Below are 23,932 nucleotides of genomic sequence, written 5' to 3'. Positions count from 1 at the left end.
ATCAAAGAGGGCGCTGTATACATTTCGGTAAAAATGACAGTTTGGTGTTCAAAATGTCACGTTGAGATCGAAAATATTCTGAATATCGGGTGAATCTGTGCGATTTGATGTGTGAGTGTGAGTATAACTAATTCATACGTTGTTAAATTGTATCCAGTTGTTAAGTTGTTGTAAGTGAATTTCACAATAAGTCACATCCACACCCACGACGGTCAGCAGAGCAGGTCAGAGGTCTAGACTCTGTCTTATTTATATTTTTTATAATATTTATTATAATAACTCTCTTAGTATACTATAGATTAAAAAAAATATGACTCTTATTATTCCTCTGTCCTGTGCTCTGGGGTATAGGCCTAGTCCTAACTAGTAAATAGGGTCCGTTTCTGGGGCGGAAAATGTTCAAAGCTTCATAAAATGAAATCTTATCTTACCTACGAGAAGCCACTAATTTCAACAGATTCACATTCCATGGTGGCAGCATAAATTTTTTGGCTGTGGGTTTTGGTCGTCGTATATTTATTTGTTGGGCGCGATCGGTCAATCTGCGCGATCAACCGATCGCGCTGCGCTATCGAAAGATCAATTTGGTCGCGCAGCAATCGGTCGATCGCGCAACAATCTGTCGATCGCGCAACAATCGGTTGATCGCGCAATGAACATCTTTGCGCGATTGACCGATCGCGCTGCGAGTATTTTCATAATAATAAACTTACCAGATTCCCGAGTGAAAGACCCAGGTTGAAAATTCGAACCTGAGGGGGGCGGAGCTTCGGCTGTTTGTGCACCTCACGGACTCAGCGCTGCGTGTGGGGTGCATTCTGTATCCCTGCAACTGTGCAGCCGTAGTCTTGTACACGCGCTGAGATGCGGAAATCAGAGAAACAGAGCGCCCGCTAACGTTCGATTATAAAAAGCATGTACAGTTTTTGCCGTGCATAGCCATAGATCGGAACATTGGTTGTGTGTGACCGCGCAAAATCAATGGTCTTGGAACCAAGACTACGGCTGCACAGTTACCGGGATACACAATGCACCACACGCAGCGCTGAGCCGTTGACCCCGGTGACGTGCACACACGGCCGAAGCTCCGCCCCCCTCAGGTTTGAATTTTCAACCTGGGTCTTTCGCTTGGGAATCTGGTAAGTTTTTGTGCCTTTTCTTCAAATGATTTCCTCAATGGTGTTTTTAGTGATATTGTAGGATTCATTAGACATTGAGGATCAAGTTCGTGTTTCTAGAATTTGTGTCATGATTTTCAGGGCTAGTCTAGACTGTACTTTGTCACGTACCACACCACACCACCTCCTCACCCACTCCCCAATCAATCTCATCACATTCCCCAGCACTCACACCCAGGCTGTATCCCATCCTGTATCATCTGATCTACCATCAGTACACCGATCGTCAACTCGACCGGTAATTCAGTTCAGTGGCTGTTGTACACGGACAAGTCTTGATTTTTGATTAATTAAAAATGAATTTTTGATTCATTGTTGTGACAGGTAGTCATTGTTAACTTTAAGAGAAGTGCTGGAGGTGGGGTCACCAGTATTTTCACCAGTATTTTCACCTGGTGTATCCCAACATACATGTATGGAAAATAACAAACCTTAATAATAATATTAATAATAATAATTTATTTTTAATATAGCGTCTTACATAAAAATCTCAAAACGCTGTACAGTGTTTTACATATTATAAACATTAAGCTAAAAAGAGTAAGCAAAATTTAGCAAAATTACATTGAACATGTACAATAAGAACGACAACAACAAACAATGACAAACACCAAAACGAGACAATCAACAAAATTATAACACCATAGAAAAGGCAATAAAAAAAATAAAAAAACCTTTGGAAATTTGGGCTTAATTTGTCATCAAATTTGCTAGAGAATAATGAAAGAAAAACACCCTTGTTGCACAAATTTGTGTGTTTTCAGATTCATTTAACAACAGCAGCTGCAGACTTTTTTATTTGAGTGATAAATTACCCCTTTCTCAAAAACTATGTTCCTTCAGAGGGAGCAGTTTCTCACAATGTTTTATATTATCAACAGTTCTCCATCGCTCGTTACCAAGTTTTATACCAATTACATCTCAATTAGTAACTACCAAACAAAATTTGTTATGCTGACAATTGTTTGAGTAATAATTACCAAAAATAGTGTCCAGTGCCTTTAAAGCATGCTAAATTGAGTGCAGTGACACATGCATGTCAGTTTGAAATTAGAATTAAAGTCATCGACTGATCAAGAAAGGAATGATAAAGTTCATGATGTCTGGACAGTGGTCCAGTAAGTTGGTAGGCTTACTTTTTGACTGTTTTCAAATACTTTACCATCAGATCTACTAGTTTTACAATGGCCGAGTCTTGTGGAAAAGAAGCTGGCAGCAGTAAGCCAAAGATGGCAGCAGATAGCACGCAAAAGTTGACGTATAACATCCACAAATGGTCCAGCTATTCTTCTAATTATGTACCCGAGTAAGTCAATACAACATAACAATATATTGGAGTTTTCCACTATTTTATACATTGCACGTGTGGCCTTGATGCCCTTTCTAATTCAATCTTGTAATATTTTGCCCATACCAAGAATAATAGTATAGGCCTACCTAATTTTTTTTAACGAGCATTGTTATGAAGTTGCTTTTAAAAAGCAGGCATGATCTTCTTCATACTTAAGTCTGATTTCTGATTTTCTTTTGTCCTTGGGAAAAGTCAGAAAAATTATGGCTAATTGGCCTGAAAAGTCTATTCTACATCTACATATGATAACACTTGTCAAAGCCTTTTTAGCAACGTAGATAAGGTGAGAAGACAATGAAGAAGTTTAAGTTTCAGAAGTGGAAGGAAAACCCCAGAGAATTGTTTCAGGGAAAACCCACAAAGTCTAGTAGGGACTGAAAAGCCCAATTCGCATATTCCCCCCCCCCCCCCCGATCAAGGATTTGAACCGGGGTCCCCAGATGTGGAAGGCACTGCACTAAAACCTGACTTCCCTTCCCTTTTAAATCTTACACCAGTACATGTTGGTCAGCCCTTATAAAAACTTGTACCAAATGAAATGTTCCTACTTTTTTTTCCCAAGGACCAAATATCATGCCTGAAAAAGAGTGTATTCTAAAGTCCTGAATCTGATTACAATTGCTCTTTTTGTTTCAAGTTTTGCTTTTTAATCTCCTTTATATTTACTATAATTTTGACCATACGTGTATTACTCTGTATTTAACACTATTTGCAATATGGAATAAACATCTACATGTATCTTATTAAAGAGCCAATATAGGATGATCTCAATATGTCAACTATTACCTTTTTATGGCCAAATAGATACCGGTTAATAACCATTTTACTCTCAAAATTTGCATTTAGTAATAACTAACTCGAGTCAAAAATGCACCCGGCCGCGCGGCTTTTTCAGCCGAGAGTCAAAAACACCTTATCTAGTATAATGACCCTGGACGCCAGTGACGATTGTCCCCTATTGGTTTTGAACTCAGTTCTCCAGCTTTGGCATTTCCACACCAAATAGCCGCCACTGACGTCACGATTCCTTTGTCGCGCGGGCTTGTTTGACCCCACATTTTTCAGAAATTTGGCTTGGAGCGTTCTGGAGAAAAACCCATTTTTACCATGTTTAACGTGAGTTAAGAGACTCGTTATATTTTTATGTTTCCTGGATGGACTGCAGCTGTTACGAAACTGTAATATCTATATGTTTGAGATCATCCTTTACACATGAACATGTAGGCTGTTTAAAGTTTTCATTCTTCAAAATTACACAGCTGTGGTCTATGTTACAGATAAATGTATTCCAGTAAAATTTCAATTTCAAAACTGTGTGTTACTGATTAATATTAACTTACATCGTACATTTATGTAATTTCAGAAATATTTTGGTAGATGCCCCGGGTGATCAGGCTTCTCGTTGGTCATCAGATAGTAACTGTCCTCCTCAGGTACGTATTTAAACAAATGAATCTGACACTGGACCCAAATACAAAACTCAAATCTTATTTTGATGATTTTATTGTAGACCCGCCGTATTGATTATTTGCCCTGCAAGATGGCGTCTGCGAGCGTGTACGTGTGTGTGTGCGTGCTTGGGCCGTAGAAATCAAAACGGGAACCCTGCATGCTGCGTGTTTCTTTGATGTACGCGTGTAGACGTGCATACGGTTTGACCTACAAGATGGCGACTTTCATAGCAAAAAAGGGGTTATTCAATACGGTCTATAGTCTAGCAAACAAACACTTGTACATAAATTGTCCGCGAAAAAATTCAATGCATAAACTAAATTTACCATAAATTATTTCCCCTTTTTCCCCCTCCTTGAACTATAAATCACAGTTTCTCATTCTAAAACTTGAGAAGTGCTCACTGGTGAAGAGTATCTCGTTTGGGAAGTATGAGAAGACACATGTCTGTAACCTGAGAAAGTTCAAGATTCTTGGAGGCATGACCGAGGAGCACATGGTAGAGCTACTAACAAGGTAAGCTGCTGATGTTTCGGGTATATAAAATTGTTCCAAAATGACGTCAAACAAAAGTTTGCATATTCTTAACAAGAGAAAGGAATTTAGCATCATCGTTATCGTCATCAATTTTTTCATGTAAAAAAAGGCCAAAGGAATTTCCATTGTAGCACTTTCCAAAGTTTTATTGTATTGTGATGTATTGCTATTAAGCTGTAGTGTAGCAGGGTTTGGAATTACACATAGGCTGTGGAGGTCATGACCACGATTGCCCCTCTACTGTACAACAAAATAGGGATGTTTTTCAACACTAAACTTGCCAGTCAGATCCACTAAGAGTGAAGTTTGGATGGTCCTGAGGTGTTTAAACTGACATTTATAAATACCTCAGACAGTTTTGCTATTCCTTTAGGTGTAGAGCACGTCTCTGTTTAAAAACGGTTGTTTTCGGATACTACACGCTAGTCTTGGTGCAAGACGTTTCTTGTTACGATCAGTGAGTTGATCAGGAAACTTTCGTCTCAGTCATATCAATGCAACACACAGACGGACAGAGGTCAAGCACGTCGAAAATGGTCAAGTTTTACAGAGTGTATTACCTTATATGCCTTTTAACCAAAAAGGCATTTATGAATGGGTATGAAAGTGTCTTAATAAAGTGTATAATTCCTTAATTTTTACCACTATTTTCTGTATTTTAATGTCTTGTTAAAAGCATAAGATCTGTTAAAAACCGTGCAGGGTCGTTGCCGTGCGATAGAGGCCCTCGCCGAAAACGACCCTGCCGGTTTTAAACGGTCGTTTTAAGAACTCGTCGCTACCCTTTTCTTCCTTTATGTGGCCAGTGGACTGCTGTCAGAGGGAAGAATGCCGAATCATGAACTCCTTTGTTGCACACACTTATTTCCTTCTGTTGATGGTTGCCCCAAGCTTCTACTCTCAGTCCTTTACTCTTTTACTCCTTTAAATACACAAATAAGATGACGTGTACCGGTGTAAACTATTGTCTTTTTAATGTCTTAATAAAGTGTATAATTCCTTAATTTTTACCAATATTTTCCTAAATTTTAATGTCTTGTTAAGCATAAGATCCAAGGCAATTTCTATTGTATACTTGTATAACAATAGCAATTACCCAAATAAATCAATCAATCAATCAATCAATCAATCAACCAATCATCTTTAATCTTAATTTGATTTTGTGCTTTGATTATGGCAGTGGTCTAGAAAATGATAGCAATCAAGAGACATTTCCAGTCAAGCATATGGTGAATGGCAGTCAAGTACCATGCCGATATATCAAAATAGGTGAGAAATGCTCATATGTCACTGTCTGTACATATAGGAGATCTATTTATTTATTCAATCCGATGACGCTACATAGGTGATGACATTGAATTTAAAGAAACTGAACTGGCTACCAGTCTGAGCCTGTCCGTATCTAGCGTTAGCTACAAACCTCAAAGTGTGGCGTCACCTGCTACTGTCATGAATGCTTACTTTTCTATGACTTAGAAACACTGTTTTGCAATAAATTGTTTTCATGAAAATACTACTTTCAAAACGACCATCTTTGATCCATCGCTTCTAACAGTTTCTGTATGTGTCCTTGTTTTTTCTTAGTACCCATGCTGTCATGTGGTCCTAGCTTCAACTTCAGTATTTGGTACGTTGCAATAAATGGTATTGATGATACAGACACAGTCCAGCCATGTCTGATCAAGTATAATAAGGTAAAAATGTCAACAGGAACAGATTATTCTGAATTTTTTTTTTAGCAAATAAGTATATTGAATAAGGATTCAAACTGCCTTTTAGCTACCGGGCAACCTCGGTAGTCTAGTTGGTAAGACACTGCTCTAGAATTGCAAGGGACATGGGTTCGAATCCCACCCGAGTAACATGCCTGTGATATTTTTTCACAGGACTCAGGAAAGTACTGAGTATACAGTGCTAACACACATCGGTGTATGGGTAAAAAACAAATTAATATATTGAAGGCACTGGGCACTTTTGGTAAATACTCAAAGTAATTGTCAGCACAAACACCTGGTAATAAGCAATGGAGAGCTGTTGATCGTATAAAACATTGTGAGAGCAGTTCCCTCTGAAGTGACATACATTTTGAGAAAGAGGTAAATTCTCTCTCAATAAAATACTTTTTTCTGTTATTGTTTTCTTGCAATTTCTATTACCAATTGAGCCCAAATTTTTTACAGGTTTGTTATTTTGTGCATGTGTTGGAAAAGACGAAGTGAAAATACTGGTCTTTGACAATTATTACAAAACGTGTCCAGTGCCAATATTCTTCAGTAAGGAAAGTTTATCACGTTTGATTTAATCCTGTATGATTTTTTAATCTTCCATTTGTCTTAGAGAATGACCCTGTAAGGGTTACAATTTCTGCTGCAAAGTCTTAAAGTTTATGGGAAACTTCTGAAAGGGCACCAAGCCTTAAACATTGGGGGGCAACAGAGACCATTGCCTCAGTGCTGGTATACAATTGATTAATAATGATAAATATTTTCCCTTAGTATCGAGAAAGGGAAGCAATCCGCCTTTGTCTGAAGCACCTTCGTCAGCACAACTATGGGGAGGCTTTTGAGACGTTGCAAAAGAAAACCAAGATCAGTTTGGAGCATCCAACTATATCAGAACTACATGACAAACTGGTGAGAAATCTAATAAAACAATGGTAACAACCTGTTTATCTATTTACTTAAAAGGCTATAACACAAAGATCCAGCCTTATGCTTGGTTTAAGGCGTTTCACGTGAATTTTACTAAAAACTGCATGAGTGAAAAGTGCTACAGCAAATAGTGTACTATAGACAAATCCAGGCACGCACCGGATACACAAGTATTGAGCACCGCGGGCCACTGGTGCGGTGTCTTCAATGCCTAGTTTGTGCACAAAAATACACCGCAGTTGGTAATTTTTCAATAGAGGGCGCTACCAATTTTGTTTCGTCGGATTGGTCTATATCCCATGAATGTACTACCTCATAACAATCAATGTATTACACTCATAGCAACAACAGCTTCTTTGTACTTGGACATCGAGGCACAATATTGCCTGTCCGGGAACTGTTTCACGCAAAACATGCTTGCACGATGTCTTGGTGCGCTTCTACATGTAGTTCACGGTGGCACAAATCTCATGCACTAGACTTATATTAGTTAACCCAACGTGACCGTTTTTTTTTAGCCAATCAGAATACAGAACAAGCAAGAGGTGTGTTTTAACTGTGTCCAGTAAACTGTCAGTGAACCTTGGTGAAATCAACATGTTGATGTGTTTACAATGTATTATTTGTATACCTAGGTTATTCAGGGTGACTTCACCTGTTGTGAGCGTATCATAGAACGAGCATCCGAGGAAGGTCACTTTGAACATTACATCAGCATGAGGGATTACCAGCCAAAGTGGACACTACTCTGCCCATTCGGTTCTGTAGAGGATGATACGAAACCAGGGAAGAGGGGCGGTCATCAGATGTGTATAGACATAGAAACAGGTGAATTTAAGCAAGTCTTAATTGGGCATGGTGTATAGACATAGAAACAGGTGAATTTAAACGAGTTTTAATTGGGCATGGTGTATATATGGACATAGAAACATGCAAATTTACAGGAGTGTTAATTGGGGATGTGTATAGACATAGAAACAAGTACATTTTAACAAACGTTAATTGGGGATAGACATAAAAACAGGTGAATTTAAATAAGCGTTGATCGGGGATGGGAACAGTGAAAAGAGATTCCAAATCAATTTACTCTTTATGTAAGTTACATTGTCCATGGGAGACAAATAAAACAGAGGTTTTGCTAGATTCGTAAATACTCAAAAAATTCACAACCCCAAAAAACTTACTTGATGGGAAGGCACTGCAGCAGTATATATGGTTTGTATATAGACAATGTGACCTATGTTTACATTCAAACCGCCCTCTGTTTTTTTACCCCAAGAAACAATTATGTCAGTAGAAAGACAGTGAAAACGATTCCCTTGCTTTATTGCCTCTTCACTCTTTTATCTGTAGAAACGGTCTACTTGTTCGGCGGCTGGGATGGTGAACAAGATCTAGCAGATTTCTGGGCTTACGGTGCTGCTACAGGGGAATGGACTTGTCTTTTCAAGAACACTGCTGATGAGGTAAACATCACTGTTTGTAATACTCGGCTGACTTTTTCACTCTTAATGCACGGTAATATTTGTTCACCCAAATTACTGAGTCCTTTACAATGCAGTTGTCAATGGTCTACAACTAAACACATGCGTAAAAAAGAAAAGAAAAAAAGTTGATCATTTACCAAAGTTGACCAAAGTTAGTGTTACCAAGGTTAGCAATGGTTAGTGCTGTGTTCACAACTTGAGAAATGTGAGCTCAGTCTGTGTTAGTTACCAAAGTTTAAAAAAGGTTAACCGGTGTCAGTAGATAGTTACCAAGATTAAGTAACTTACCTCACCTTAAGGTTGACCACCGTCAGTGTTGGTTACTAAGGTTAAGCAATGTGTACCACACTTGGTTAAGTAGGGTGAAACAGGGACTGTGCCAGGTCTCTGTTTCCTTGGCCTTGATGCCAAAACTTTCCGATAGACTGTAAGATTTTCCAATGGAAGTGCCCTTTGCTCAATGGTAACACCCTTTGGTCGAGGACACTAGTGTATTGACCAGGATTAAAACCCACACCGCAATGACTTAGCCACCAGAACTAGAGTTTGATGCACCTTACCACTCGACCGCGACACACACATGTATCAGATGGAGATTTGAAATGGTTTAAATACTGACATTTTTTCTGCATTTCTCAAATTCTCAGGGAGGTCCATCAGCTCGGTCTTGTCACAAGATGTGTCTTGATCCTCAACGACGGCAGATCTTCACACTAGGTCGATACCTGGACTCATCAGTTAGAAATGTTTACCCACTCAAGGTATGTCCAGAACTTACAACTCTTGAGAATTTTGTGGCATCATGTAAAGCTTGGGGCCTTTCTCAAACTTGGGCTCGGGCTCCATTTCGGCTTGGGGCTCCATTTCGGCTTGGGCCTCCGCGCGCTGCGATTGATTGGAAACGTAGCAAGCACAGTATGAACCGGCTTTCAGGCCTACACACTCGCATTAGAGCAGCATGTATTTTGCACACGTTTCAATCAATCAATCAATCAATCAATCAATCAATCAATCAATCAGTTTATTTCCACAGTATCAAAATCACAATCAATATCAAATCAAAGGCAATGTTAGTTGGAAATTAAGAAATAAATAGTTGCTTGATAAGGTTAATTAAATGAATAATAAGCATTGACATTCATGAAACTGTGGGGGACCCATAAAGAAGCAAAGCTTGTAAAGTTATGGTTCCCTGAGCAAGCTGAGCACGTTGGTTTAAACATCAGCAGACGGAGCATGGAGCCTGACCTGGAGCCCAAGCTAAGGTCTGAGAAAGGCCCAAGGGCTCAAAATTAACACCTGGGCCTAACTTCATAGAGCCCCTAAGCACAAAAATTTGCTTAGCATGACAATTTATGCCTTAATAAAAACAGGATTATCAACCAAATTTCCATGTGATTTTCAGGATAAGCAAACAACAGCTGAATACCAATAACAAGGAAAATGCAACAAATGGAAATTTTGTTGGTAATCCTGTTTTTATCAAGGAAGAAATTTCATGCTAAGCAAATTTTCGTGCTTAGCAGCTCTATGAAATTGGGCCCAGGCCCGAGGCCAGTGATTGGTAGCGTCGGGCTAGTAAACTTGAGACCATACAAGTCCGGCGGTCTTGTTTTTTTTTTTATGATAACCCCTCAGAACTTATCAATACAAATGCCTTTCAATTCTGTAGAGTATTGAAGAATAAAAAAGTAAGATAAAACTTCTCTATCCCCTATTAGAGAAGCTAAAGTGCTTGTTCCAAAAACAGCGAAGTGTGAAACTGTGTAGATAGTGTTCCTCTTATTTTGATTCCGGTCTTCTATTAACAAATTCTCTGGTCCAGAGCTATTTCTGGTTTTGAGCTACAAGCCCAGCCTTCGATTTCACAAAGAGTTTGGACTCGTCTTATCTCGAGTTAGGACGAGTAACTCGTCTTAACTTAGGATTAATCTTAAGGTCTGCATGCTACAGTGTAGGGTTGGGACTCGTCCTAAGTCCTAAGATTATTCTTAAGTTAGGAAGAGTTTTTTTAAATTGACGGCTGTAACCTTGTGGATTGCCCACACAAATTCTAGCCCTGACAGCTTTAGCAGTTTGAAATATAATTTGTATTTTCCCGACGACGTTTATTGATATAATATATATATATATATCTTTTTTTCAGAGTGACTTCTATGTGTATGACATTGACACTAATAAATGGATGCTTATATTTGAAGACACCGGTACCGAGTGTGGTCCCAAACTCATATACGACCATCAGATGTGCCTGGACTCTCAAACCTCAACTATATTTGTGTTTGGTGGACGGATTCTTACCAGGTTGGTACATGTATGAGTCAATCATTTAACCACTGATCCTAGATCGGATAACTGTCCTTGATTGAAATATAGTCAGACGTGAGAACGTACAAAATCCACACAAAAATAATAAATAGGTTTAAAGACAGTGGACACTATTGGTAACTGTCAAAGACTAGTCTTCTCACTTGGTGTATCTAAACATATGCATAAAATAACAAACCTGTGAAAATTTTTGCTCAATCGGTCATCGAAGTTGCGAGATATGAATGAAAGAAAAAACACCCTTGTCACACAAAGTTGTGTGCTTTGAGATGCTTGATTTCGAGACCTCAAAATCTAACTCTGAGGTCTCAAAATCAAATTTGTGTAAAATTACCTCTTTCTCGAAAACTGCGTTACCTCAGACATTTCAGAGGAAACCCTTTCTCACAATGTTTTATACTATCAACAGCTCCCCATTACTCGTTATCAAGTAAAGTTTTATGCTAATAATTATTTTGAGTAATTACCAATAGTGTCCACTGCCTTTAAGTTGTTTTTGAGAAAGAGGTAGTTTCTCACCAAAATATTTGAATTTGAAGCCTTTCTCATGGATCTGAAAGCACACAAACTGTACCACGGATGCCTTTTCTCTAATTATTTTCTTCTACTTCGATGACCATTTGAGCAACGATTTTCACAGGTTTGTTGTTTTATGCAATGAATTGGGATACACCAAGTGAGAATACTGGTCTTTGACAATTACCAAACATCTCCAGTGCCTCTAATATATATTCGTTTGAATCTTTTTTATTCTTTTTGCATTCGAAGGGAAATATGAACCAGGCTTTTCTCTTTCAAAAACCTGTATTGTAGTATACTTAAAAAAAAAACAAGTCCGATTCTTTGTGTTTTCTTTGCAGCACTTTATTGTCGGAGGAGAGGCCAAGTGAAGGGTCGTTCAGTGGCCTTTATTCTTATCATATCCCAACGAACACATGGAAGATTCTACGTAGAGATTGTGCTAGTACTCTAGGAGGGAAAGACATCAAATCTAGAATAGGTCACTCAATGCTCTTACACCCGGTAAGTCCCCTTATCATAATGGAATGTTTCCAGTATGTATTAATAAATATGAAGGTTTGGTCTCGAAATGTCTTTTCAGATCCAACACTCCCACAAAGAGATTAAATACATGGTTGTACCTGCAAGTTTACTATTTATTTATAGTTAAAGGCACTGTACACGCTTGGTAATTGTCAAAGACCAGTGTTCTCACTTGGTGTATCCCATCATAACCATAAAATAACAAGCCTGTGAAAATTTGGGCTCAATCGGTCATCGAAGTTGCAAGAAAATGATGAATGAAAAAACACCCTTGTTGGACGAATTTGTGTGCGTTCAGATAGGAATAAAAGACTTCTAGCTAGAAGTCTTTTATTATTTTAATGAGAAATTACCTCTTTCTCAAAAACTACGTAACTTCAGAGGGAGTCGTTTCCCACAATGTTTTAAACTATCAACAGCTCTCCATTGCTTGTTACCAAGTCAGTTTTTAAGTTGATACTTGTTTTGAGTAATTACCAAACGTGTACCTTCCCTTTAACTTTTAGATAGGGAGTTATTAGTTGATTTAAAAAAAAAATAGATTACAAGAATTGATAATGCTTTGTTTAGAAAGTTTCTTGATTTTAATTTTGGCATTTGTGAGGTTGTGATGTTTGTTTTTGCTATGATAAGTTACCAATAAGGGATAGCTGGAAGAGTAGAATTCAGATAGGAAAGGCAAATAAATAAAGAATATTATTGGTTTTAACCCATATACACCGATGTGTATAGGCTGTTTGTTTTGGTCTGTCTTAATATTTTGCAATTTTAACTCTTCGGATTGTCCTGTAAGGTTCTTGTATTTACAGTTTGTTTGGATTGCTGTATATTTTCCTGTTGTAAAATGTTATATTTTTATAACTATTTTGTTATGCGCTTGTGTACATTTATTGAATGGGCGCAATGTAAATGAATAAATTATTATTATTATTATTATTATTATTATTATAGGCACTGTACAATGTATACTCAGTACTTTCTCAAGTTCTGTGAAAACAAATCACAGGGCATATTAATCTAGAGTAGATGTCTTACCATCGAGACCACCGAGATTGCCTGGTAGCTAGCGAGGCAGTTCTTATCCTATATTATAGCATGGGATAGTTTCACAATATTGATACCGGTTTATCCTTGTCTTTATTGTCATACTGGACATGACACCTGTGTCCTTAAGCAAGACACTTAACCATTGCTTCGTCCTTCGGATGGGACGTAAAGCCGTTGGTCCCATGTGTTGTGTAAATGCATGTAAAAGAACCCAGATCACTTATCGTAAAGAGAAGGGGTTCGGCTCGCCCCGGAGTTCCTGGCTGGATTGGCAGCATATTGCGCCACAGCACCTTGTAAACCATTGCATGGTGCTAAGGATTAAATTTCAAACTTTGTCCCACTCCTTGCAGTAATAACACCTGGCGCTTTGTATCCTTTGGCAAAAGGCGTGTTATAAATACGGTTATTATTATTATTATTATTATTATTATTATTATTATTATTATTATTATTGTTGTTATGTTTCAGGTGGCTCGCAAACTGTACATTATAGCAGGGCAGCGTGGTAAAGACTACCTGAGTGATTTCTTCACATATAACATTGATACCGATGAAATTGAGATTATATCAGACGGAAACAAAAAAGACAGTGCCAGTGAGTACAAATAGCAAAATACAAAATAATAAATTGAAAGATATATAGTATTGGTATATAGTATTAGTTTGTTGATATTTTTATTTAAAATATATATGGTGTAAAGCTGTTACTTCATCAGACAGGCCTGGCTTTTTTCAGGATTTTATTTTCCCGATTCAGAAAAGACAAAGTCAAAGGTGGGAAGATAGAGAAATTGTAACTAATGAGTGAATGAAATGGACTAAACAAGGGAATGTCTTTTAAGAAAAAGGAGAAGGCAAAAGAGAGTTAACTATTTCCTTTTGGATGTTCAGACCAAGGGGTTGATTTATTTCTCGAACCATGCTAACACTCAGGATGTTCAACCTTTAGTCCATTGTCCATTCAAGCCAGATTTGCCTTGTTAGTTGATTCTATTTTCTACTGTATGATCTATAATGTTTCTTTTCGCTTTCTTTTATTGTTTTTTATAGTTACGGTTGTATCTTTTTTTGTATAGTTGTAAATGTAATTCTATTCATTGTAAATATTAGTGAATTCTTTGTCTACCTAGTATTTTTTTATTTTATGTAACTACAGCCAATGGATGCCAAATTTCTGTATTTTGTTATGATGCGGACATATCAAATATCTATCTTTCTGTGTCTATCCATCCTATAGTACCAGCCGCTGGTTTTACCCAGAGAGCCACCATCAACCCAGAACTGAATGAGATTCATGTTCTATCGGTGAGTAATTCAATCACATCCACTTCTTAATCCTCAGTTACTCTAAAGAACAAACTCTACCTGGCAAATAGATACACACATGGTGTTACCGCAAACCAAAGATATATTGACACCTCACCATGCAATGCCTCAAATCCTACTTATGTATGCTCTGTGGGGAGGGCACTAATGAACTTGTAAAGTTATGGCAACGCTCTTTTACCGGATAGTTGTAAACTTATCAACCAGTTGACATACAGCAATGCAGTTCTCTAAAGAACAAACTCTACCTGGCAAGTAGATACACACATGGTTTTACCGCAAACCAAATGTATATTTTCAACCCTTGTTACATCTTTATTTTGTATCGCTTCTGCTTGAACTTTTCTGCCATCTTTTCACTTTTTTTTATATTTGTTGTATGTTCTGATATCTTTATTATGTATATTGTGTCAGAGCAGCTGTAATGTCTTATGTCACTCAGTCCTTTTGTTTTTCAGGTTCTTTCTGTTTGTTGTGGGTTTTTTTTCCTGGCTGGTTTTTACAAACTTCTGCTTATCAAAGCAGCCCCATACTCTTTTTATTATATTTATCGTGATTACTGCTACTTAATGTTTATTTTGCTTTACTCCACAGTTAAATGTTATTGTCAATATTTTTCATAGAAGAATGGAAATATTTGTGTATCTGAATTGAATTGAATTGAATTGAATTGAACTGAAGGTTAACAGTAAAACTTCAATGTACTTCTCCCTACTACTGCTAATGTTGTCTCTTTCTATATTCATACAGAATTTGTTCTGCTGTGCATTTAGCAGTTAGTAATATTGAAACTGTTTGAGAAAGCTATCCATGGATATACCTGTGTACAAATAATGATTTGTTATTTTTTTTTATTATAATAAGTGGTAAACAGGGGAGACTGACTGAGACATAGACCATCATTTCGACGTCCCCCATTTATTTATTTGGCATATTGTTTTTTGTATCACTATCTTAGTGGAAGTGTCGTGGCTGGGCGGTTAAGAGCACCAAATTCAAACTCTGGTGTTTCTGATCAGCAGAGTGTGGGTACGAATCCCCAGCCGTAACACTTTTGTCCTTAAGCAAGGCACTTAGTATTGCTTTGTCCTTCGGAGGGGACGTAACGCCGCTGGTCCCATGTGTTGCAGAACGCATGTAAAAGAACCCAGTGCACTTATCAAAAAGAGAAGGGTTTGCCCCGGTGTTACTGGCTGTGGCTGCTGTATGCGCCGTAGCACCTTGTAAACAAAGGTGCTTCATAATTGGGTGTCATAACTTCAATAACCCTTCTTTCTGTATAAAGTATATACTAAGCACCTTGAGTACCTTGTTTTATAGATACTGTGCTATATAAAACTTCAATATAATTATTATAATTGTTATACAATAATTCATACTGTATTCTTTTTGTTAAAACTATACTCTTCTCAACTCTCTATACTTTTAGATTTTGTCATTAATTCTACATTTGCTATTATTGATCCTACTTGTAATGTAAACCCTATTTGTAAATACTTAATTTTATTCTGTGGCTTGCTCATTTACAAACATTTTGCTGTTGTTGGTTTTCTTTGATTGCGTTTCTAAGTCTGTTCCATATTTTTAATGGTCATTATAACTGCTTGCGTGTTTAGTTCTTCTTAAAAATTGTTTAATCTAGTATTTAATTCTTTATTAAGCGCTCTGGGGTTAATATTTTATATATCAGGCGCTATAAGTTCTATATTATTAATATTATAATAAGGAAGAGAGGATCTTTATTTTAACAATTCTTGTTTAATCCATAGGGATTGAGTAAGGACAAAGATAAAAAAGATGACTCTGTGAAGAATTCCTTCTGGGTGTTTTACATCAATCAAAACAGATGGTGAGTCATTGTGTATGTATAGGCTGTGTCTTATGAGTACATGTATGATAATGGGCGGTTGAGTTGGCGAAGGCCTTCCAACTCTGGGACCATGGTTCTAATCCCGCTGGGGCACTGTGTGGATTGGGTTTTCATTCCCTACCTGATTGCTTGAATTTTCCCTCAGGGGTTTTTCCTTCCTTGAATTACCGTAGTTAGGCAAGTAAACATTTCTCTTTTACTGTTGCTGCTCCTCGATTATGGAACAGTCTTCCTGTCCAAACCAGGAACTCCAACAGTGTCTCAGCCAACAAACGGGCTCTCAAGACTCATCTTTTCAGCTGGCTGACGGTCTTTTTGTACTGTCTTGTTTTCCTTTTTTCTTCAGCGCCCTGTGTCCTTTGGAAATTTTGCGCTTTATAATACAGTTATTGTTGTTACTTTATTGTTGATGTTCTACGTGTACATCCTCAAGAGCAACAAAAATACTAAAACCTTTAGACAACTTTTTTTTACCCCAAAAACTGCAGGTCCTGTGTGTACAAGAATGAGAATGGGGACCAGCAGTATTGGAGTAATCGTCAGAGCTTGGAGCCATGTCCACGCTTCGCTCACCAGCTCGCATACGACCACGTTCACAAGAGGCATTATTTGTTTGGAGGTAATCCCGGACGGTCTGGGGCTCAGAGGAGTCGCCTTGATGACTTCTGGGCGCTGGAGGTAGGTTGCTTTTTCTTTCAAAATTTGAAATCCTCAAAAATAAAAAAGGGGTTCGCTGGCCAAAACACCGAAGGACCAGTCAAAATTCACCCTTACTGGTCCGGCAGGAAAGTTTAGTCAATACCCTGAGTTTTTTCAAAACTCATTTAAAACCCACCTCTATCCCAAGTTAAGGCCCGGTCCCACTGCAGCGATTACGAGAACGATAACGATAACGACGCAAAGAGAACACAGTCCATTGGTTAAATGAGCGTGTGCGTATTCTGCGTGGAGCAATTCAATCAATAGAATGCGTTCTCTTTGCGTCTTGATCGTTATCGTTTTCGTTATCGCTGCAGTGTGACTCGGCCTTTACACTCATTTGTTAACTACATTGTTATTGTTTGTGAAATGTGTAATTGCATACTCTTTTTTTCTCTTTGGTTGCTTTTATATTTCTTAAACGCTTTGTATACTAATGTGTAAAAAGCGTAAAAGCACTATCATTACTGTTATTTTATTTAGCTTGCTTTTGGTAGCAAACATAGTAGGCATAGAACTCTGCTAAGTCATATTTCCCTTTGCTGATGCAAACAGCAAGGTTGTCCAAACCTTCAAAACTGCAAATTTTGAAACCTAAATTAAACTTAAGTTGACATCCTAGTACAATGTATATATAAAGATTCTTTTGAAGTAAACTAAAATGAATTGTTTTTTGTTTTTTTTCTTTTCTCAGCTCGTAAGGCCAGTGATAGGTCAGATTGTGAGACGCTGTAAACATCTTATACGCAAGAACCGCTTCCAAGAAATTGCCACCACCAACCCCGTCCAGGCCTTGACGTACCTGCAGACAGAGCTAGCTGAAACAGTGAACCATAAAGACAAGAAAGAAACCAAAGAGGTGAGCTGACGCCCTCCTGGGTCCAATTTTATAGAACTGCCCATAGCAGAATTTATTGCTAAGCAAAACATTAGCAGGTTACAGTCACAGATGACATGGTATTTCGGCTGTAATTTATTCTGGTAAATATAATTTTGTTGTGGTTAGCTATATCTCTGTGCCTAAGCAGCTATATGAAATTGGGCCCTGGAGTGTGATCCTCTACTGATTCAAACAATCTGCTGAGCGCCGAACAATCCCATTAAGCAGAAATGGACTATAAAATGTGTGTATTGTTAATGATTATGGCTCAAGTGTATGGCTCTGTAAATCAATTATTAATTTAAGCGTATTTCATAATTTAGCCAGGATTAGTGTTTCTTTGTGCTCGTTCAAACACTCTTACATCGTGGCAAGGGTCTATTGACTTTGATTTCACCAATTTGCAGCCAATAGTTCCATCCACATTGAAATGATTTCTTCTCTATCTCTACATTTAAACTCAATATCAAGTCTTGATTTTAATGGCAAGGTGAGACATTGTACATTTACAATTGTGTAATAAGTTTCAAACTTAATTACTAGTTAGGCCTAGGTCAAAACATTTAAGTAAAATCAGACACGGCACAACTACCTCGATTCAGGAATAATGTTGGGCTAATTCTTAGTCTGGTGCTTCTCTGTCCTGCAGTTCCAGCTACTATCCTTGAGTCTCTTCAGATCTAGCCTTGAGGTGCCAGACCATTTGTTAACAGTCCATACCGAGCAGTCACATCCACATTACACCACAAGAACGCAGGTAAATATCAGTTACTCGTTCTCTCTCGTTTCTCTCTTGTATTCAATCATGTTGACCTATTTTACAGCGTGCAGCACACTTACCCTGTCCGCCATCTTGGGGTTCAAAATCAATCAAAACTTTCGCCAACAATTTTACTCCTAAAATGGGAAAATGGTAGGAAGGCGTTGTGTGGAGCTGCGTTCTGCATCTTGCAATGGGTCAATAGTTGTCCTACTCCCTCATTGACATTCTGTAGCATTTGTGGGGCCTTGTTGTCTTATGTCAATACCCTATTTTTCTGTTGTAATTTTACTTTTAATTTCTCAATTTCAATCATTTTGTAATTGTGAATCATTTGAAGACATGTTAAATCTTACGAACATAGATTTTGTTTGAAAGTAACAGGAACTAAGATATGGTTGTTTAATTTCTTTGTCTTTTTACAGCTTTTTGACACCCTCGTCAACTTTTTCCCTGATGACATGTCGCAGCCAAAGGGAAACCTGGTGGATCTAATCCTCTAGAGGGCGCTTCATCAACTAGCAATAACAACAATGTAGTGTCACACAGAATCACTGCCTTGAAATTTTCTAGTCAAAATTCATTGACACTGAAGCCCGGTTCATACTCCCTGTGAATGTGATTGCAATACCAATTTAGATGTCACACATGGCTGTTTTTGCAGCAATTGTCTTGCAGGAGTTTAAGACAGTTAAACTGCTTTTGCAGTAAGTATGAATCGGGCTTAATACTATGTGAAGCGCTGGTATCTTTAACCCCTATATGGACACCAATCGGAGTCACTTGTGATGTCTTGGACTTTGTGGGCTCCGACCACACGGTGCTTAACACATAGTTCTTAAAGGCACTGGACACATTTGGTATTTGTCAATGTCCATTCTCTTTTGGTGTATCCCAACATATGCATTAAATAACAAATATGTGACAGTTTGGGCACAATTGGTCATCAACGTGGCAAGAGAATAATGAAAGAAAAAACACCCTTGTTGCACACATTAATGTGTACTTTCAGGTGCATAATAAAAGGCTTCAGGCCTGAAGTCTTTTATTATTTGAGCAAGAAATTACCTCTTTCTCAAAAACTACGTTACGTGAGAGGGACCTATTCTCACAATGTTTTATACTATCAACAGCTCTCAATTGCTTGTTACCAAGTAGGTTTTATGCTAATCATTATTTGGAGTAATTACCAGTAGTGCCCAGTGCCTGTCAAAGAGTGTTTTCTTTTACCATTGACGATTTTTCTATAGACTTTTCTCCTCATAACAAAATGTTCATGAATGCATTTTTAAGTATCACAAACCTTCTAAATAATTATCAGGTTTTCTATTACAAATTGAACAACTTTCTGGTAAAAGAAGGATGTTCAATTTGCATCGGGGATGACGAATATTCATTTTAGTTTTAACAATATAAACAAATATTTGTTGTTTTTAATATTACAATTTTAATAAGCAACATGGGGTTTGTTTTAATTGTCATTATTTTAAACTTCATTCTGTCTTCAGTAAATGACATTTTATTTCTGTTTTTTTTATTGTATATGATGCATAGTTTGAATCTATTTTTAGTTTTTATAATATTTTATTTTTTATTTTCATTTTTATTTTTTTTAGGGGTGGGGGATGCCGGTATTCTCTCAAATCAGTTCACTTTAGTATCATTGTATTGATTTGCTATTTCTGGCATGTTAATCACTAAACCTATGATAACCTAAATTATATACGAACCTACCAACAGTCGAGTCTGCTTTTTGACAAAAAACTATTAAAAAAGAGGCATTAATAATAGTATTTATTGTTAACAACGAATGCCAGTAATCTTGTAACTTCATAAGTTTGCAATTACCTACAGCAACCTAATCTACTGTTTTATAATTGTTTTTTTTTTATATTGTGGTATTGGATGCCATACAATGAACTACATTGTTATCGTTTTACTGCTGTAATTTGACATATTATAGTATTCATCATGGAATATTGCATATTGTGTGATAAATGGAATGCTCATAATAAAGATTTTGATTACATGTATTATAAGTATCGTTTGTTTCTGAATGTAAAGTGTTCATGAGTTTTTTAAAATCCCACCTTATGGACCTGGTTTTTGGGGGTCGTGCTACTGTTGTTCCTCAGTCCGTCAAAGGTCAACAAAGAAACACTTTGTGGGGTCTATTCAGTGTTGTGAAAAAGGTCATACGAGGGCCCTCGTGCAGCCCATAACTCTCATACATTTACACTCTGTGGACATGCTTTTGGGTCTGTGTACTTTTTTGTAGGACAAAAAACACAATGTCTACAGATTTACACTAAACTTACACAGTTTGAAGATAATGATAGTAGAACGTTTTTGAGAAATTTGTAAAACAATGTCACGAAATAATTGTTGTCTCGGTGACCATGGGACGAAAATTATTTTAGCATGTAAAAACGTGTTTTCATTACATTGTTTTACTCATTTCTCAAAAACTACAGCACCTAAGCAAGTAATATTTTAAGGTACGCTTTCTACTATCATTATCTTCAAACGGTCTAAGTTTAATATGCTGTGGACATTGTGTTTTGTGTTACAAAAAGTACCCAAATCCTTTAACAAAAACACTGTGTAGACTTGTGAAGGTCGACTTATTGTTTCAAATACCCTACTTTGTTTGATCTCAGGTCTACACTTCGTATAGGTAGGTTTACTGCTGGCCCAAGGTTAACTCACAAGAGAACAATGAAAGTGGTCTGGGCCAATAACGTTGAAATGTTCTATAGCTTTTATTTTGAAAAAGAATTTAGAGTGTAAAATTATACGATGGAAGTAGAGTGGGCGTGTAGTACCCCCGCCAAACGTTCACATAATTATTCTATAAAAGCTTTTATTATAATTTAGAGAGTATATTTATACTTTTAAGTATAATTGAAGTAATTTCACTACCACAATTGTCTGTACCAGCAACATCACTCACACACAATTAATCAGACAGGGAAGACAGATAGTAATAAAAAATTGATATCAAATTAAAATTTATTACCTTTACCCTAACATGATATTTTTAACACTTTGAGAACATTGTATTTCAAAATGACATTTTCAAGTTCGCGTGGCCTCGAAATTTAACAAGGAGTAAAACTCCGGGAGAGAGTACATCGCACAAACTATCATAGACATTACACAAACACTACAAGAAATTCCCTGTCCGTGTGTCCTAAAAATAGACCAGAAAGTACATTCTGGCTTTGTGTATTTAGGTTGACCAAAATAGACTGCCATGCTGGTTGCTTCCCCCTCCCCCTCATTGATATCTCATGTTGTGCATTTCAGCAACATCATGAATTATTGTCAATGACGGTATACATGGATGCCGACCTCGCAGCTGTTAGATATATTGCGGCTGGATATAGCTCAAGCGGTAGGGGTTCGAGTCATGAATGTTGGACTTGGGGATGAGGTCGTCTTAAAAGGCAAAACTTTTAATTTAATAAAAACAAATGTGAGCGTAACAACTTACTTGGTAACGAGCAACGGAGAGCTGTTGATAGTGTAAAACATTGTGAGAAACGGCTCTCTCTATATTAAGTAACGTAGTTCTGAGATAGAGGCCATTTCTCACTCAAATAGTAAACGACTTCAGCTGAAGCCTTTTGTATTGTATCTGAAAACACACAAAATATTGCAACAGGGTGACTGTGTTTTCTTTCATTGTTCTCTTCCAAATTCGATGACCCCCAAAAATAATTTATTTCAAATTTTCACAGACTTTTTAATTTATGCATATTTTGGGGCACACCGAGTGAGAATACCGGTCTTTGACAACTACCAAACGTGTCCAGTGGCTTTAAAACCCTTTTCACTTTGTTCTGACTGTGGACGGTGTAGATGTGAAAACTGAAGACGAGATGCAATGTGAAGAATTTCTTGTGTAATTTAAGGATTGCCGTGTGGGAGTGATTTTAACCTCTAGTTGTCATCTTTAAGTTGATGCCAAACATCTGGAGTTGATCAACATCTGGGTATGGGTTGGGTGGAGCCTTAAGATGAGATGGTGGATTTTATTGAATGTTTATGTCTCCATGGCAACCATGGCATTGAAGTAATAATGATAATAATAATAATAACAATAATAATAATAATAATAATAATAATAATACCCAAACTTACATAGTGCCCTAATCATGTAAACATGGCGCTGAACATGGAAAAATAGACAAATAAAAAATAAGAAAATACGGGATTACTCATTAAAATAATCAGTAAAAAATATATAAACAAATTAAAAACCAATGATAAATTTAGCTAATGGTGCATTTAAATATCTTATAACATGTTGAATGTTCTTCTCAGAACACAGTCCATGCTCTTTTAGTTTCAAAGCTCTCGCAACATCGCTTTTATTTCAAATGAGAAACGGACTGTAAAAAATCGCATCGTCCGAGTTTAGCAAATTAATGTATAACCGTCGGCACAATACAGGGTAGTGACAAAGTGTATAAGTCTTGTTGATGGACGCGTACGGCACCATATCTCAAGAAATACACAGACGATTTCAAAACCATTTTGGCAGTAATAGACTCCTTAGGCCTACATCAAAATGTTTTATAACTGTGTAGGATATCTCATTGCGACTGAAGTTCCGGTTCGGGTGAAATCATTGAACCAGTATTCGATTTGAGCGGATGACGTCAAGATGTGCGCAAGTAAAATCTGCCGTTATTGTTGATTGGGGTGGGGATGGGGGTGACTGTACGGTCGGCTCTTTCGAACAGCTTTTAAAAACATGGCAGCATTCCGTCGTTATTGCAGAATGGTGACACGATTTGCCTAATAACTAACTATCTATAGTTTGTTTTCGTACTAATACAAACTATCACTCGTGCGGGCATGTGCGGGTTTATGTCCGCTAGCCACCAATACACCCCGTCCCATCACTGAGTACTCTTATTAATCGAAGTCTTAACCGAAGCGAAGTCCTTTTTCTTTCAGCCGTCATCGTTCCCTGAAGTGGGCAATGAATGGCATTAAGATTGTGCTCGTGTGTAATTCTCTTCAAGTATCCACAAAACTAATGTTTTCACGTTTAACCATTTAATTTCCAAACTACTAGACGGTAAATCATTATACTGATGCGTTTGATTCGAAATTGAACATTCACGCAGATTGATCGAGTAGATTATTATTGCTTTCCTGTAAAGTGAAGTCAAAGTTCACATTTTTCTCTCTTCAAAGGGGATGAAAAAAGCCCTGCAGAAGTTTTTGTTGCCATGGTGCAGTCTCAATTCGTGCGTAACCTCATATCAGGTGAATAAATACTCCGGCGGTACCAGCACAAACACA

General features: G+C 37.4%; 1 protein-coding gene across 2 annotated transcripts; it reads left to right on the top strand.

The window, feature by feature from the left end:
- Positions 1–16: 16 nt before the first annotated feature.
- On the top strand, positions 17–19,521 carry LOC117304384 (muskelin-like). Of its 2 annotated transcripts, none has more exons than XM_033788819.1 (19): positions 17–111; positions 2,347–2,484; positions 3,893–3,962; positions 4,355–4,497; positions 5,699–5,787; positions 6,103–6,212; positions 7,014–7,151; positions 7,805–7,997; positions 8,523–8,635; positions 9,304–9,417; positions 10,803–10,960; positions 11,845–12,007; positions 13,547–13,673; positions 14,316–14,383; positions 16,174–16,253; positions 16,763–16,952; positions 17,668–17,832; positions 18,503–18,610; positions 19,039–19,521. In XM_033788819.1, exons 2-19 carry the CDS (start codon positions 2,363–2,365, stop codon positions 19,114–19,116), a joined length of 2,229 nt encoding a protein of 742 aa, XP_033644710.1. In that variant the 5' UTR covers positions 17–111; positions 2,347–2,362; the 3' UTR covers positions 19,117–19,521. The 2 variants fall into 2 exon arrangements, with proteins under 2 accessions (XP_033644710.1, XP_033644700.1); XM_033788809.1 differs by having other exon boundaries at positions 17–117.
- Positions 19,522–23,932: the final 4,411 nt, after the last annotated feature.

This window comes from Asterias rubens, chromosome 2 (assembly GCF_902459465.1).
Source record: "Asterias rubens chromosome 2, eAstRub1.3, whole genome shotgun sequence".
In the NCBI taxonomy this organism is placed as follows: domain Eukaryota; kingdom Metazoa; phylum Echinodermata; class Asteroidea; order Forcipulatida; family Asteriidae; genus Asterias; species Asterias rubens.
The sequence above is the reverse complement of the archived record's forward strand: the minus strand, read 5'-3'. Positions and strand labels throughout refer to the sequence as shown.